This window comes from Aristolochia californica, unplaced genomic scaffold (assembly GCF_029961685.1).
Source record: "Aristolochia californica isolate CCGP_79_NKW_82.1479 unplaced genomic scaffold, dmAriCali1.0.hap1 SCAF_14, whole genome shotgun sequence".
Classification (NCBI taxonomy): domain Eukaryota; kingdom Viridiplantae; phylum Streptophyta; class Magnoliopsida; order Piperales; family Aristolochiaceae; genus Aristolochia; species Aristolochia californica.
Genome location: NW_027181815.1, coordinates 26,862,018 through 26,878,627, shown reverse-complemented (window position 1 = coordinate 26,878,627; position 16,610 = coordinate 26,862,018). Strand labels below are relative to the sequence as shown.

Below are 16,610 nucleotides of genomic sequence, written 5' to 3'. Positions count from 1 at the left end.
AAATAAAATAGATAACAAACTCATGAGGGAGTTTGTAAAAATTTACTCATATATATGCACTCATTTGCACTTGTATTTTTATATGCTTGTGAATGTTTGTCATTATAAAAGGGTAGGTGATTAATAGATCCATGTTAAGATATTTTTAATAATAATAAATATTTAAGTTAGTAATGATGTACATTAAGCTTTCCTTGCAGCTTAAAAAGCCCAAAGGAAACTTCTGACGGTGTGTATTTGTTCAATCGACATTGGTTTGTCCAAACAACTCACATAAAAAAGAAAAGCAAATAACTCATGCCAAAAAGCACACCATTTGAATGGCTTAGCAATACCGTTAGACGGAACAAGAGAGAGAAAACTCTTTTTGAAGATTATTCGTCCAAACATCTGATGAGCCAACCCAGAAGAGTAAAAAGTGCAAAAAACATTAACTACTTTAGTTGGAGAAATGAAGAGTTGGAGCCAAAGGAGTCAACCATATTTTAGTGTAGAATGAAAGGAGTCGATAATAGGCAAAACCATAAGATTTTCAAACCAAAAAGGGGGCCAACTATACGAAAACGATTCAACCACATCACTAAGTAGAGGAGGAAAAGGAGTTGACCATATATTCACATGCTGCAAAAATTCAAATTCATCCATGTTTCAAGCCCAAATCCAAGTGTTGTAGTTCTCCAAAAAATTGTAAGTGACATAGCATTTTGTTTAGCTACAAAAATAGGTGTAAATCATATTTTTTAAGAATTTTTTAATCTATTTTCCCTAGTTTAAAAAATGACAAAATGTCATTTTTTTTAGCTGTAACACCTAGTTTGAAAATCCTTTTAACTACAGGAAAATCTCTAGGGCAACTAATTACTTGGGAAGAACCAAGTGGTAGGAGAAAGAAGGAAATTGAGTTTTCTCCTGTCGTTTTTGTTATTCCTTTTGAGCGACTGAGTACCATCCTTTTCTGTTATCACCTTTCGTTTTTTAGTCTCTATTATTCAAAACCTGCATATGATTAATGAGCCAATGTTTAAGCCACTCCTTGAAGCTTTTAACAATTAGAATTTAAGGGTAGAGGAAGAGATCAGATACTCACTGTAATTGCTTTGCTCTTCTATTGGTCTTTGCAGTGGTAATGAGGAAGATGAACTTATGATTTCCTGGTTCTGGGCAACTAATTATTCCTCCGATGAACCTTCCACGCAAGGCCAGTTGAATCAAAGCAACGATGTCGTGAATTAACAGAAGTTTTTGAGATAAATGAAGCATATCATTGGTGCTGCACAGGCTTTCCTCGGAACCTTCCCACTGAAAACCTTTTGATCATGAATATAACAGAGGATCCACAAAGGTTGTTTCTTTCAACTAGTCTTCAGAGTAGAAATCATGCTTGTTGACAGTCATTTGTTTTAACCTCCAGTTGGATGTAATACAGAATAAAGAAATTAACATTTTCAGAAGAAAACAATGATTCAGAAGGAACCAAGACTGCTCAAAATTTGGTAACCTCAACTTTGCGCATTTGAACTTGAAGGTATAAACTGAAACGTTTTGGATTTCTTGTTATTGACAACAACATTTCCTCTGAGAAAGTATAACAAGAATCAAACTACATTAATCTGAAAAAAAAAAATCTGACTGCAAAGTTACCTATTCAATCAAATGTAGAATCAATTGAATTCAGTGCTGCATACATGTGGCTCGAAATCTGTTAATGTTTCGGAATTCCCAGTTACATCTTCCTTGAAATCTCTGCGGGATAGGAAGATGCAGCAGCTCTTCCAAATAAAGGCCAATTGAATATCTGTGTTTAGTTCTTTGGAAACAATAAGCAAAAGTGTTCTGTTTTCTTCAAGAGGTACCTCTTCTTCTTTTTCCTTTCATGTATTAAAATGCTAACTAAACTGCAGCAGCTAAAGTATGGAATTGAAATGTTGTATCTTCTTGCTGCTCATAAGTGGCAAAACTCACCTTTTAGATATTTTTCCTTGAAATGGCTTCTACCGAAATCTTAGTAGGATCCCCACCTACCTCCTCAAACAGGACAAGCAGGTTGCCTGTCGACTTGAAGAATGACCTAGGAACATGATACCTGATCAAGTAGAGCATAAAACCACAGATCAACACAGGGCACTCAACAAGTTTACACTGTCAAGTTACAGGCATTCTGCATTATTAGATTGATTAGTAACTTAAGAACATAGGATATGCAGTCACTTAAGAACCTGAGTTCCTGTTATCGTTACTTCAGAAAATTTATTGGATGTAAAAGCTAGAAGTTGCTTACAATGTTTGTGAAGGCACTCCCTTAGGAGTGAGAAAGGAGACCCAATATCGACCAATGCTATTCCCATTAACCCAGGCTTCACCTTTTCCCATTGAGCTTAGATCTAAAGCTATTGAATCATTTCCTTGAGGAGTGTCAAATTTCGCCTGCATAATTTTAGGTTAATCAACTTAGAATTGATTCTTTGGAGAGAACCTCATGTCTCACAAAAATTAGAGGGCTCTTTTGTTCAGCACCTTGTACCAGACCAGGGATTGATTAGATGTAAAATCAGAACTTTTCCAAACAACCATCCTTGAGCCCTTGTGCTTGTAGATACCCAACTTTTGCCCTGTTAAACCAACCTGCATTTATTTGAATGTACTACTAATTAGAGTTTAGAGTCAATTAATATAACTTACTCAAGAAAACATGCCTACAAATACTCATATTTGATAAGATTGGAAATAAAAATGGAGTGATTTAGACAAACATACAGAATAACTGATTTAGAAAGCATAGCTCTACATCAAAATTCACAAAGATAGTGCCCAACGATTAAACTACAAACCTTATATCCCCATTTATAATGACTGAAATCACGTGTTCCTTCTGATGTTCCTTGAATTCTTACTTTAGTTAACCCTGACACTTTATGTTCCATATATGCTCCAGAATCCTTTATATCAAAACACATTGAAATGGATATTACAAAGCCTCTACAGGGTTATCGAAAATCTCCACTAGAATTATGGAACCTTAACAGAGAGTTATAGCATTTAAGGTTGCATTATTACCTGCAAACCAACCATTACACTCAATAAAGCAATGTCATTGTTCCCATCTTTCAATGAAATGGGATTATCAAAAGAAAAGCTTCGAAGATTATGACTTCCATGTGCCGTTCCTGCAGTAGAGTAATGCAGTCAAGAAGAAAAAAATAAAACAATAAAAGCCAAGCGAAAAAACTAGTCCACAAGTAATTTATCAGGATGTATTGGGTACTGACAGGTCCTTAGGTGAGAAAAGATTAACTTGTCAGACCTAATGCTTGACTAAGTCCCATTTCCCATAATTGGGAAGCACATGACTTTGACATACCTACAAGAACGCCATTAACGAAAGCGTGAAGCACATGGGCACGAGACTCAACATGAAGCATGGGTTGCTTGCCAGTAGACTCGTAATTGTAGCTGCATTTAAGAGAATGGAACACATTTCATATTAGGTCTCATCAATTAGGATATAGGATTGTAAACAATATCCAAAAACCAAAGTGATAACAATATTTATTACTCCATATAAATATAAGCCCTTGGACTCAAGGCTTTACAAGTTCACATATGTTTTAACCTGGTAACGACTCTCATAGCAAAATATTTTCAAACTGTCCTCCTATAAAAAATCATCCCTTCCTTACTTTTACTGATTCCCATCTAAAGCCATCGTTGGATGATGGGGGTCATCCAATAAAGTTCAAAGGAAGACACACACCAATGCCAGCATCAGCGTACCATTGGACAGTGCAAGTTGAGGTTAAGAGAGCTTTAGGAAGTAATATTAGGAGGAAAGCAAAATATTTAAGAGGATTATTCACAGGTATCTCTGGATGACTTACTTGAAAGTATACCAAAGATAGTCTGTTTTATCATTAGTTGTTGCCGTCTGCTCTAGTAGTGTATCTCTCCGCAAGGAAGTACTGCCAAAGGTTGGAATCACTTCTTTGAACTCCTCCCATCGAGGGACATCTAACTTCTGAATTAAGCTAATGGTTCTCCTATTTCTCGGTGCACTTACCTATGATAAAGAAGAAACATTGTGAAGCCTAGAAAATAAAAGATTCACTTTGTATAACAATGAAGTAGGAAATTCACCTTTGCAGTGTTAAAAATGACGTTCTTACAATCTGGAAGGATGCTCACAGACCTTGCTGGCAGTTCATAGGATATCTTGCGGAATTGCACAGTAGCACCTCTTCTATTAACATTTGAAAGAAATGCAACACATCCTCCAGAGGCCCCTTCGAAAACATAGGCCTGATATGACCATAAATCAGGATGTTTATTGCATTTCACTGGTCTAACTACATGATGAAAGAAACATAAAAAATACCAAGGAGCAAACTCTTTGTTTTTCTTACATCCAGTTGATCACCCAAAGAAAAATTTTGGTAATGTCCAAATAGTAATGTTTCTGAAGACTTCTTTATTGCTCCATGCAATTCTGTGAGATGGCCCCACTTAGGTTGATTAACCATACCTTCATATAACATTAGATGAAGTTTATATCCAACAATCTAAAGTGGAACCACTGGATGAAGGAAAAAAGAATTTAAAAAAAAAAACTCTGAATCATTTGTTTTAAAATAGAGCAACCTACCATACTCGTCAAGAGGAGCCTCGTCATAGTAACTTGTTGTCACGTATGAAGAGCCTGATCTGCCAAAATTTGAACCCCCGTGGTACTACAATATGACCATATTATTAAAGAAGTGGCCAAAGAAATATATGGATGAAGAGTCTTTTTAGTCTGAAATGTTGTTTGACAATATCTCCTAGTTTTTCTATGGGAGAAGAGAAAATCTATATTGTAGTTAAATTTTTTTTAGCATGGATGAACACATTATGGCCTTATAAATTATCAAGTTCAATATTATTTAGATGAAAAGCACTCTTTGAAGAGTGACCATAATATCTATTTCTTCTTTGAACAAAATTCAAGGCTTCTCCAGTTTATATTTCTAACTAAGAGAAGAAAAACCCTACCATGTAATAATTAACATAGCTCCCTTTCTTTGCAACAAAAAGGGCAACTGAAAAAGCAATATCTTCAGCAGGTCTTCCTCGAAGATCTTCACCAAATGCTTGGTATCTACAAGAGTGTAAATCATATATAAGCAAATAATAGTAAATGCTCTGTTTCCCTTTACCACTTTTAAACCAATATCAGATTCTGTACAATTTAGAAGATTTAAGTGCTTTCATTTGAAGGTCTTAACCAACTAGCTTCACACAGGATTTCAATTCATATTATTTACTATCAGTCCAACATCTCATCATGCTAATAATCTCGGCAATTCAAATTATCAAGCTAAATATCTTAATGGCCACACTAGCGAAAAAGACAAAATTTTGTGCCATGGTGCATTTATGCATATGTCTGCGTGAACCTTAGGTAACTGTAGAAGATTATCCCTAGAGGTCTCAGACATAATCCAGTGCTAAATTTGTAGATGGATTGAATATACTGTTTTCAAAGAAAAAAGAGTATCCTAGTGACTATTTTTAGCAGACAACCTCCTCTCAATGAGACAAAAGCAGCAAAAGAATTCCACAGAAAATTGATTAGAAACCTAACATTTAATGCTCGGTCAGATGGATAAAGTTGACAATAACGAAATTTTGTTCAACCTTGAGATCTCATAAGACAAATAGGTTGAATATCCATCCTCAGAATACTGGCAACAATTTTTTAATGCAATTTTGACAAATTGCAATGTTATGTTTACCTAGATGTATTAATGTGAAGAAAAAAAAAACTGTTCCTAGCATAAATGAAGTTGCACTTAGTTTTGTTCCACCTAAAGAGGAAAATTTCATAAATTAATACAACAAATATCCATGAAATGGATGTCTTTGACCGAAGAAAGATTTTAGCAACCAAGTATATAACGTTCAAGTATTCAACAAGAATGAGTAAAATATAATTTAGCTAAAGGATTGCGCAGGGAATGTAGCTAGTTTGGCAAATTCTTACAGTTGTGTCCAATTCTCTGTCCACAAGGCAGGCTTGTTAGGTGAATTGGGTCCAGACCATGTTTCTCCACAGCTCAGTCCATTGCAAGCATTAATCTGCATATGATCAGCAGATATATTAGGATATTGAACATGAAAGACATTTAAGTAGAAGATCCATCAACTTAGCATAAGTATTAATCATAATAGAAGAATTTTTAGGCAAACGTTAGTTTTGAAAAATTAGGAGAACTAAAAATCAGAAGCCAAATCTTGTTTAGTGATGAATATAAGCAGACATATTTCAATAAAAAGCCCCTACCCACTGAGTACAAGCGGAGTCAACATTGACAGACTAATTTGAAGAATTTCAACTTTAGAAAGCTCACTCTTTTTCTTCATTTTGAACAAGGCCACATAATTAAAAAGTTTTTAAAAATGATATATCTTAAACATTTAAATGGTCTGCCACCAACCAATTCACATGATTCAGGATGAAGGGAAAAGCTTCCTTTCAGTGTAGAAGGAAAGCATCTTTTAATCAACGTATATAAATAGTATATCTGTGGAACTCGATTAGTCTCCGCTTTCTTATTAACTTAGTAATCCCAAATGCATTTGTCAGTAGATGAGGCCACTCTTAAACTAAAATAACGAAAAAATCATCCTACATTTCACCTGTAAGCTCACTTTTAGAAACTAACTTGAGGGCTGAATTTCGCACTGTAAACAACATAAAAAAAAGCAGACTAACCACTGGATCAGGAGCATCATCCTGTTTACACATGACCCACGGAACACCAGTCTCAAGGTCGACAGCCATTTTCGCAGCCCACCGAACATACGGTGGACCCTTTTCATGAAAGGCCCGCTCAACACTTTTGTATTCGTTCTCTATCTGCATCATTTACGATTGATTTAATCCAAATCGTCATATCAACGAGTTGAAATAATCAGCTCAACAAAAATGCGATTCAATAGAGGAGGCCAGGCTTACCTGTGCAAGTATAATGGGGCCTCCTTGTGAGGCGAACAGACCCTCTTGCTTCATCATGTTCACTATTGATGTCGTAAATTTCTGCATATGCGACTACATAACAAAGACAAGATTCAGTTTACGTTTACGTTTCCTCAACTGACAATATAAATCTCTGTTCGATCAGCAAAAACATGGCACATTTAGATAAAACAGAGGTGCTATAATATGGAAAAGCAAGAAAGCCAAGAAGTCCGGGGAGAATTACTTTGAAAGGTTCGTTGTCCGATCGATAGACAATCCCTGGAACATTGTGCAGCCAAAACGGTAACCCTCTGCATCACAGGACTTCCCATGTTAGTACCAGTGTTGCCGGTCATGTTTCCCATTTGAGAACAATAGTGGGTGTAAATTGTGATCTCCGGTTCATGGAAGAACAGTCATCCTTTTTCTTGGCACAGATATGAAATCACGAAACAGATTTTATTAAGAAATAAGAAAGGAGAAACACAATTATATTATGTGGGAATTAATATCGCGTCTCTTCACAACAAATTAGTTTACATGTTCAGCTATTTGGAGGAAAGAAATAACAAGAATAGAATTAATATATGTATCTTTCTGCAAAGACGTTACTAACTCACATGAGCAAGAATTTTTGCTCGAGTATGGAATTCATGGCACTGTTAATCCCAGCTTAAGGATAAGCTGGTAAAAGTATAAAAAACTGATAAAAGATCGATTCCAGAGTTGAATTAAAGAACCACTCGAGCGTTTAAGTTTTTATTTTTTAAAAAAGAAGCATTCTAAGTATCTACTTTTCCTCAGAAAATCAAGGAGTTATGTAGTCACCATTTACAATGGAGGATAATTAGTCATGCCTGGCATCCCAAACAAGATGACAGAAAGCAGAGAACTTGTGCTTGAATGTAAGGGATTTAAACACCAAAAGGGCGTCTGCAATTGTTTTTGAATTTAAGGGATTTAAACACCGAAAGCGCGTCTGCCATTATTCTTGAATGTAAGGGATTTAAACACCAAAAGGGCGTCTGCCATTGTTAATGAATGTATCAAAAGGATCAGATTTCCAAGAAATTAAGAAAATATATAGAAGATGACTTAAAAAACTGATAACTTAACACAGTGAGATAATGCTAAATTATGTGCCGAAAGGAAGGATATTAAATATGCTGAAAATAAAGGGAGAGAATCAAATAAAATTAAGAATTACTCATTGTTTTCACTATCCATCCTACGTGCAACACACTATCTTAAGAAATAAATGAAATATAAATTGACTCGGCTAAGTTAACTCCCTACAAGTAAATTTGCTTTTTAAGCATACTTGCTTATCCTAGGGTTTTGGTGAAAACAATCAAAACTCCTTGCATAAACTTTTAATCCTAATATAAGAAAATTTTACAATATTTTTCATTCAATAATAATTAAAGATATTTTATAAAATATTAAATAAATATTAGCTATTTATAACTGTAGCCAATGCTTTTGTAGGTTTATAGGATTAATTTTTAAAGAAGATTATTTTTTTATGGGTATTAATTTAAAAAAAAAAGGAAAAAACGAAAGAGAAAGGTAAATGGTAATGGAAATAGGGGAATTACCCGTAAGTCCATTCACTCTCGATGAAAGGACCGATCCGAAGGCAAGCGTACAATCCATGAGCTTGAATTTCCTTGAGAAACCTCACGATATCGAATCTTCCCCTAAAATTAAACTGGCAAAACCAGAGAAACCGAGATTAAAATAGAGTTTCAATCCATTCAGAGAAGATAAAATCAGAATTGAGAAACGCCCACATCCCCAATCCATTCACGGATCTCAGCTCCGCGACTTTCAATCCCGCGAATTACTGCATTCCGTTCCGTCGCCGGCACGCTTATTAACGGAAATGAAATGCTCTCGCGCGATCCGAGACTCGGAATTCCGCGCGCAATTCGTTGGATTGGGGACGATGAACGGACGGACGGGTTTCTTTTCGAATATGAAATAATGGCGGGCCGTAGTTACCTGCCCAGGCTGAGGCTCGTGTGCGTTCCAGAACACGTACGTGTCGATCACGTCCAATCCGCCTTCCTTCGCTTTGGTTATCAACGATGGCCAGATCTGCAGTGAAATCTCAACCGTTAGCTTAGTGGGGCCGGTATAGGAAGACTTACCCGATTAAGTTAACCGAAACGATAATCGGATCAATCCGGGTTGACTGTTAGTTTTACGGTTTCGACCGTCAGCGTCTCTCTCTTTGCGTTTAACGAAACAGGCTTAGCTGTTTGGAGTAAATATTTTGCCGGATTTCTTGCTCACTCTCGATGGAATTCAAACGACTGATTTGTTTATTATGGGCTTTAGATCGAATCCAATTATTTGTGTACTAATAGTTGAATTTTCCGTAATTGGTGAAGAATCTTAACCGATTTGGATCTCAAAACGTACGATCTTTCCGGAGAGAGAGAAAGATGTGAAACCACAGTGAAGTGACTATCTTCTGGGTATGTATGGCAATGTTCATGACTCTGGAAAGGAAATCATCTTTTGGCTCTTTCGTCCGTTTTTTTTTTAATCGGATGGAACAGAGGTTAGAGATAACATAAACATCGTCATCTAGGTCTCGGTTGGAGAAGAAGAAACAGGTAGAAAAGTCTGGTAGTATAATGAAACTGATCATATTTCGGAATAAAAATGTAATTTTATTTTTAGAGTTTGATGAGGCTCAGAAATGATATATGAAGGTGGGAAGATTGAGAGAAGGATAAGAGAAGTACCTCAGGTGTGCTGCGCGGATAATGAATAGAGCCGGAAAAGAGGAGGCTTCTATTGCCTTTAATGAGAAGAGACCTTGCATCGTATGTGACTTCCTCGCCATGAACGCGTGCAGCAATCAGCAAAGCAGCCGTCCAAATCCAAAGGAAAGGCCAACCCATCTCTCTCGCCCAGATGAATCCGTTTGATCTGCCTCCACTGAGAGTGATCCGATTCCTCTTAGCTGGAGATATTTAATGGAGTTCTCTCTCAGAAGGGAAAACGGAGTGTCATCGAAATCACTTTCCTGGGAGGAGTTCTAGAAGAAGAAGGAAGAAGAGCAGATGACATTTGCGTTTTCTCTATCGAGAGAGAGAGAGAAGGAAGTCGTTGAGGTGCACGTCAAAGAAATGGGTTCTTCTTTGTGACGATGTAACCAATTTCGCAACGAAGATTCGTGAAATTTTTTTTTTTTGAAAAAATGCGCTAGCTGTGAATGAATGGGAAGGAAGACGAATCGGATTGTATTTGCAGACGAAAACGGCGTCGTCCGCGCTGCGACAAAATAAAAAATAAAAATAAACAAAAACGAATTTCCCCGGTACCTCTACGCTACGTATGTTATGTTACAGCGGGTTAAGTTTAAATCATCCACCATGGTTGACTGTTAAGGGCTGTTAATTAACAGAGAGTGGAAAGTCGGTAGATATTGATTTAAAATAAGAAGCAGAGGCGGAAGTTTTTCTGCGCCAATTAAATGAGTAACGGTCAGATTGAGTTTAATAATGGAAGGAAGTATCGTGTTTCGATCTGCACCGAAATTTCTGGCGACAAGAGATTTGTTTGTTGGGCTACTTGCGACGTAAACAATGAGAGAGAACCTCCGGATCCCTGCGGACATGAGCCTTCGGCCATTCAAACTCCATTCGATTTTTCTGGGTAGTTTGAGATGGATTTGATGCTGTATTTTCAAACACAGATTTGCTTTGATTACGACCAGTAAGTAGACGTGAAGTTGATGAGTAAAACGGAAGCCCCATCATCCCTGTTGAGTATATGACCAGTGTTGCTGTTGAAGCTTTCCGTGAACTGCTGCTAAACACCAGTGGTTGATGATCTGTGTTTAATAATGGAAGAAACTATCGTGTTTCGATCTGCACCGAGTCGCTACTTGCGACGTAAATGCGATGAGAGCAAAACCTCTGGATCCCTGAGGACATCAGCCTTTGCCCACTCAAACTCCATTCGATTTTTCTGGGTAGTTTGCGACGGATTTGATGCTGTATTTTCTAACACAGATTTGCTTTGATTAGAACCAGTAAGTAGAGGTGAAGTTTATGAGTAAAACGGAAGCCCCATCATCGCTGTTGAGTATATGACCAGTGTTGCTGTTGAAGCTTTCCGTGAACTGCTGCTAAACACCAGTGGTTGATCAGTTTTTGAAAAAAATCCTGTTCTAGACTTGTACAAGGGTTCTGAAGGCATTTTCAAGAATTTCTATGACGATTTTAATGGTTTTTTCAAGTCTAATTCCCTTTACTCACTTTCTTGAATTGATAATCGGCTTAGATCAAGTTTTAACTCAGTTATGACTTTTAGTATTAATATTAAACCTTTGATGATTTTGAGTACAATTCTATCTAATTCATGCGGTTAGTGCCTAGCCAAGTGTTCCCAACGGACCGGTCTAAAAAACCTGGCCCAGGAGGAACCGAACAGCTAGCGCACCCGAAACGAAAACTGTCGCTGTATGTTCACGTTCCTAATCCCCCCGTCCGCTGGCACGGGGATTCAAACGCCGAACACGGCGCCCAACTCTGATACCAATTTGTTACAACGGAGAGACCAAATCAAAGCACATAAACTAGAGTATTCACCACGAAGCATATAACAAAGAGAGAAATCGAAAATAGATGTAGAATATCAGTAAATCAACACAACAGCACAAGAGGCAACGATCTTACGTGGTTCAGCGACAGCCTACATCCACGGGAAGAGACGAGAATCCAATAAATGCGAAAAGGGTGAAGCTTTGCGACTTCAAGCATACAAAATCGAGCTCAGATTTCTCCCTCGACGAAACCCCTCTTTCTCGTACAAAGAATCCCCAAATCTCGACGTCTCAAACTCAAAAAACCTCCCAACAGAGAGCTCCCAATTTAATCACTTAATCGGGTTTCGACGTGGATCCGAACCGGGTAATCGGGTCGGGTAATCGGATTCAAGACACGATTAACAAATCTCCACCTTGGCTTGAATTCAATTACTCCTCTCTAAAAAATGAACCTGTCCATCGCCATCTCCACCTTGCCTCTTAGGGCATCCTCTTCAGGTACTGTGAAACACCAAACGAAAATCCAAACCGTGCTTGAACTTGAATGTAGGACATGAAAGTCTGAATTGAGCAGCATCGTTACCCGTGACAATTTCACGGTAGTTAGAGGGCTCTAGAAACTAAACGGTCTCTGCCACAGGCAATGCATAAGCGACCATGTCGGCATAGCCGTACTTACCACCCTCAAACTTCACCTGCTCGTTGATATTCCCTAATCGAATATTCCACAGACGAGTCATGTCAATATCTGAATCTGAAGATGAGGAAACTGGTGCAGTATCTATGACTGTACTGCCCTAAAGCACATAAAGGTGACCAACCTTTTCCCTTTCATCATAACCAGTGTACCTATACAGACCTCCAAAAAACTCCACCTTCAGGTGTATATCTGCAGCCAAGAGCAACAAGAGAACCTAGAGAAATCAAATCGGGTACATGTCGAACTTCTTCAAAATCCTCACTATACCGCCATACATCTTGATCTGAACCGTTCCAATCCCAAACAGTTTTACAGGGCATGTTGTTCCCCATCAAAACTGTACCACCATCTACCGACTAATATGTCACAAAAAAAAAAATCCTTGATAGGACACATGCGATAGGAGCGGCCCGAATCAAGTATCCACTCATCTTGTGAGTGTGCAACACTCAACTGTGAAAAACATATTCTAAACCATCAGAATGATCTTCAGCAACCTCTTCCTTTTCTTCTATTTTCTCCTACTCGTTGAGTTTTGGACAATCTCTTGCAAAATGACCCGATTGGTAACAATAATAGCACTTGCCCCATTTCCCCTTTGACTTCGGCCTAGAACGGCCACTGCCTTCAAAATCCTTTTCCTTCGTTCGCCCACAAACAAACAAACCATCTGCTTGCTCCTCGCTCCCACTGGTAGACACCTTCTTCCTCAACTCGTTAAGAGTATAAAGATGTCTTAACATCTTCCATAGAGCTGGTATCATGCCCAGTAGGGGTGGCTTCGAGCCGAGCCGGTTCTCGAGCCGGCTCGGTTCGACTCGGTATCGGCTCGGTTCGATTCGTCATTTTTCGAGCTCAAGCCGAGCTCGAACACCGAAATCGGCTCATTTACCTTAACGAGCCGAGCTCGACCGAAGCTAGGTTCGGTTCGTTGGCTCGCGAGCCGGCTCGAAATGAGTCGGATCGGCATGAATCGGTACGGGATCGCGAGCGAGCGGGGGAGCGGGAGCGGGAGGGAGAGCGAGGGGGGGAAAATTTTTTCCTCCCCCCTCGTCACCGCCGACCCCTCCCATCGGTTGTTGTCGCCGCCTCTACCGCCGTCGTAGCTGTTCTCCGGCATCTATACCGCCGTCGCAGCTGCTCGCCGACCGCCTCTGTGTCTGTCCGTTCGATTTCTTCCTCTCCTCGCCGTCGCCTCTGTTTCCATCGCCGCCGCTTCCGTCACCGCCGATTCCGTCGCCGTCGACTCCGTCGTGGCCGTCATCTCCGACGATAAATCCTCCCCGGCACCGTAAGCCCCTTCCCTCGGGGTCGTCTCGGCGGAAAACCAGAACAGGGGAGAAATAATCTCCCCCTTCCTCGCGAGAAGATGATCTCGCACGTGCGAGATCATAAAATAAAAAAAAAAAATTTCCTCTGGAAAAAATTAAAAATAAATTTTATAGAAATAATTTTCTATAAACTATTAGTGTCTCATGTTTTTTTAAACACTTTTCTAATTGAAATTTTTTATTAAAAATCATATAATTTTCAAAGTAAGATTTTTTGTACCAAGATGGGGTAGAAAACTGTATAGAAAATTTTTGAATAAGTATTTAACAATTGATGCTGTAATACTTTTAGCATGAAATAATTTTCATTGCAATTTTGTGTTTGATATTTTATTTAATTAAAAATTTATCGATAAGTATAATAATATATTAGATTGATATTAATTTTTATTTATTTCCCTAGAAGAGACAATAAAAGGTCCGTTTAACTTTCCTAAGAAAATTTTAAAATATTTCCTATAATTTTCTAATAAGTCACTAATAGTAATAAGATTTTATTTAAAGGTTTTTTTGGGAATATGTATCATAGGAAAAATATTTTTAGTTTTTTCTATAATATAAATTTTTATCTAGGGACACTAAGGAGGCCATAATAAATTATGGCCAAATTCAAAAATTACAAAACAAGCTAGACAACAATTGGAGTAAAAAATATTAATATTGGTGCATTTTAATCCATTATTGAAATTCAATCCTGAACCTCCCCTATCATTATATTTTTTAAAAATGTATGCATAATTTTATATATAATTTATTCAAAGCCACCCCTACGTGCGAGATCATAAACAAGGAAAAAAAAAACTCTTTGTCCCTTCCTCATGGCTCTTAAATAAATTGAAAAGATATTTTAGTAGAAATACGTTTCCAGAGACTAGTTTTTTCAATAAATGTTGAAAAAACATTTTTAATAGAAATATAGGGACCATTAGTGCCTCGTATTTTTTCAAAATATTTTTTTAATTATAAATCTTTTAAAAAAATCCTATAATTTTTCAAGTAAGATTTTCTTGCCAAGATGGTTTAGAAAACCATATAGAAAAATTTTGAATAAGTATTTGACAGTTAATGATATAATACTTTGAGCATGAGGCAATTTTCATAGTAATTTTGTGTTTGACATTTTATGTGATTAAAATTTTATCGATAAGTATAATAATATATTAGATTAATTATTAATTTTTATTTATTTCCTTATAAAAGGCAATAAGAGGTCCATTTAATTTTCCTAAGAAAAATTTAAAATATTTATTGTAATTTTCTAGTGATATTTTGGGTGATTGTAAATTGATAGTGATATTTTGGGTGATTGTAAATTGATAGTGATATTTTATTTAATTTTGTTGTGTTTGATTATTGTATGGAGTTTATTTATAATGTTATGCAGTGTATGGAGTGTTTAGATTATTTTATGGAGTGTATAAACAATTTTATGAAGTGTTTATGGAATGTATAAACAATTTTATGGAGTGTTTATGGAGTGTTTATGCAGGTATTATGTATATTGATTATGCCCAATTTTAAGTAAAGGTCATGCCGAATTTTATACAAGTATTATATATATAGATTATGCTCAATTTTAAGTAGAGGTTATGCCCAATCTTATACACATATTATATATATAAGTTATGCCCAATTTTATGTAGAGGTCATGCCCAATTTTATATAAAATGTATGCATAATTTTATATACATTTTATTCGATATATATTTTTTGAAAAGTTTGAAATGTATGTTGAGGCTCGAGCTCGGCTCGAAGCTCGGCTCGAACTCGTTGGGCTCGAGCTCGATAACAATTTTAGGCTCGAGACGAGGCTCGGCTCGAAGCTCGGCTCGAAGCTCGGCTCGAAATATTTAAATCAAGCTCAACTCGAACATAGGCAGGTTCGGGCTCGGCTCGGCTCGATGCCACCCCTAGTGCCCAGGGAGCATAGTCGTAACGAAGTGCTCATAGGATAGGGGTAAAGAGCACATCACAATCAGTGTTTGATCCTCATCTTCAATGGTAACATCTATATTTCTCAAATCCATAACAATCTTATTAAACTCATTAAGATGTTCTTTGAGAGATGCACCTGCCTTCATCCAAAAAGTGTAAAGGCGTTGCTTCAAATACAGCCTGTTCGTGAGAGATTTAGTCATATAAATACACTCCAACTTCAGCCACAAACCAACTGCTATCATTTCATCTGCAACTTCCCACAAAACCTTATCGGCCAAACACAACTGAATGGAACTAAGAGCTTTGATGTCAAGATCCTCCTTGTCTTCTTCTGACATCGTAGTTGGAAACTTATCCTTTCTATTCAATGCTCTATGGAAACCTTATTGTATTAATAAGGCACGTATTTTCATGCACCACAAACTGAAACTCATCTGCCCATCAAATTCTCTACTGTATACTTCGCAAACATATTTACCAAAATACCCTCAATCACAAAAATGCTCAGATGCTTAAATCTTCTCTCCCTCTAGACCTCTCCAAAAACAAGCTTCTCTCTCGTCACTTATAGAGAACCACCAGCGGAAACAATGCAAAAAAAAAAAAAATCCCTTTCGGCATTTACAGAAAATCACCACTGAACAGTGCCCCACAATCGAGTTCTCTCTCCCGGCACTTTCTGAAAATCAACAGCGGAACAGTGCCGAAAAAGAGTAGCTTGAGACAGAGAAAACTCTTCCCGTCGGCGGAAACAGAGAAGAATAAACTGAAATCCGGCACCGTTGCCGAAAAAACCCTCGCTCTGATACCAATTTGTTAGTGCCTATCCAAGTGTTCCCAAAAAACCGGCCCGGGAGGAACTGAACAGCTAGCGCACCCGAAGCGAAAACTGTTGCCGTCTGTTCACGTTCCTAATCCCCCCGTTCGCTGGCACGGGGATTCAAACTCCGAACATGGCGCCTAACTCTTATACCAATTTGTTAGTGCCTAGCCAAGTGTTCCCAACAAATCGGTCTGGGAGGAACCGAATAGCTAGCGCACCCGAAGCGGAAACTGTCGCCGTATGTTCACGTTCCTAATCCC

At 37.7% G+C, this 16,610-nt stretch overlaps 1 protein-coding gene across 1 annotated transcript; it reads right to left on the bottom strand.

Moving 5' to 3' along the window:
- Nucleotides 1-1,565: 1,565 nt before the first annotated feature.
- Nucleotides 1,566-8,606, bottom strand: LOC137950924 (beta-galactosidase 6-like). The gene is made up of 16 exons (XM_068797587.1): nucleotides 8,590-8,606; nucleotides 7,236-7,302; nucleotides 6,989-7,081; nucleotides 6,746-6,889; nucleotides 6,014-6,108; nucleotides 5,023-5,128; nucleotides 4,637-4,721; nucleotides 4,398-4,516; nucleotides 4,132-4,293; nucleotides 3,876-4,054; nucleotides 3,359-3,450; nucleotides 3,055-3,164; nucleotides 2,829-2,936; nucleotides 2,515-2,622; nucleotides 2,279-2,424; nucleotides 1,566-2,083 (listed from the first exon to the last, which is right to left on the bottom strand). The coding sequence occupies exons 3-16, from the start codon at nucleotides 7,073-7,075 to the stop codon at nucleotides 1,966-1,968; spliced, it is 1,659 nt and encodes a 552-aa protein (XP_068653688.1). The 5' UTR covers nucleotides 7,076-7,081; nucleotides 7,236-7,302; nucleotides 8,590-8,606; the 3' UTR covers nucleotides 1,566-1,965.
- Nucleotides 8,607-16,610: the final 8,004 nt, after the last annotated feature.

What these genes read in the sequence shown, in the direction of transcription:
- LOC137950924 (XM_068797587.1), bottom strand. Translation starts at nt 7,075, where the DNA reads ATGCAGAAATTTACGACATCAATAGTGAACATGATGAAGCAAGAGGGT. An exon ending in GCTATGTTAATTATTACATG is followed by an intron (nt 4,722 to 5,022) that starts GTAGGGTTTTTC and finishes GTCATATTGTAG; the next exon opens with TACCACGGGGGTTCAAATTT. An exon ending in TCATTTTTAACACTGCAAAG is followed by an intron (nt 4,055 to 4,131) that starts GTGAATTTCCTA and finishes TCTTTATCATAG; the next exon opens with GTAAGTGCACCGAGAAATAG.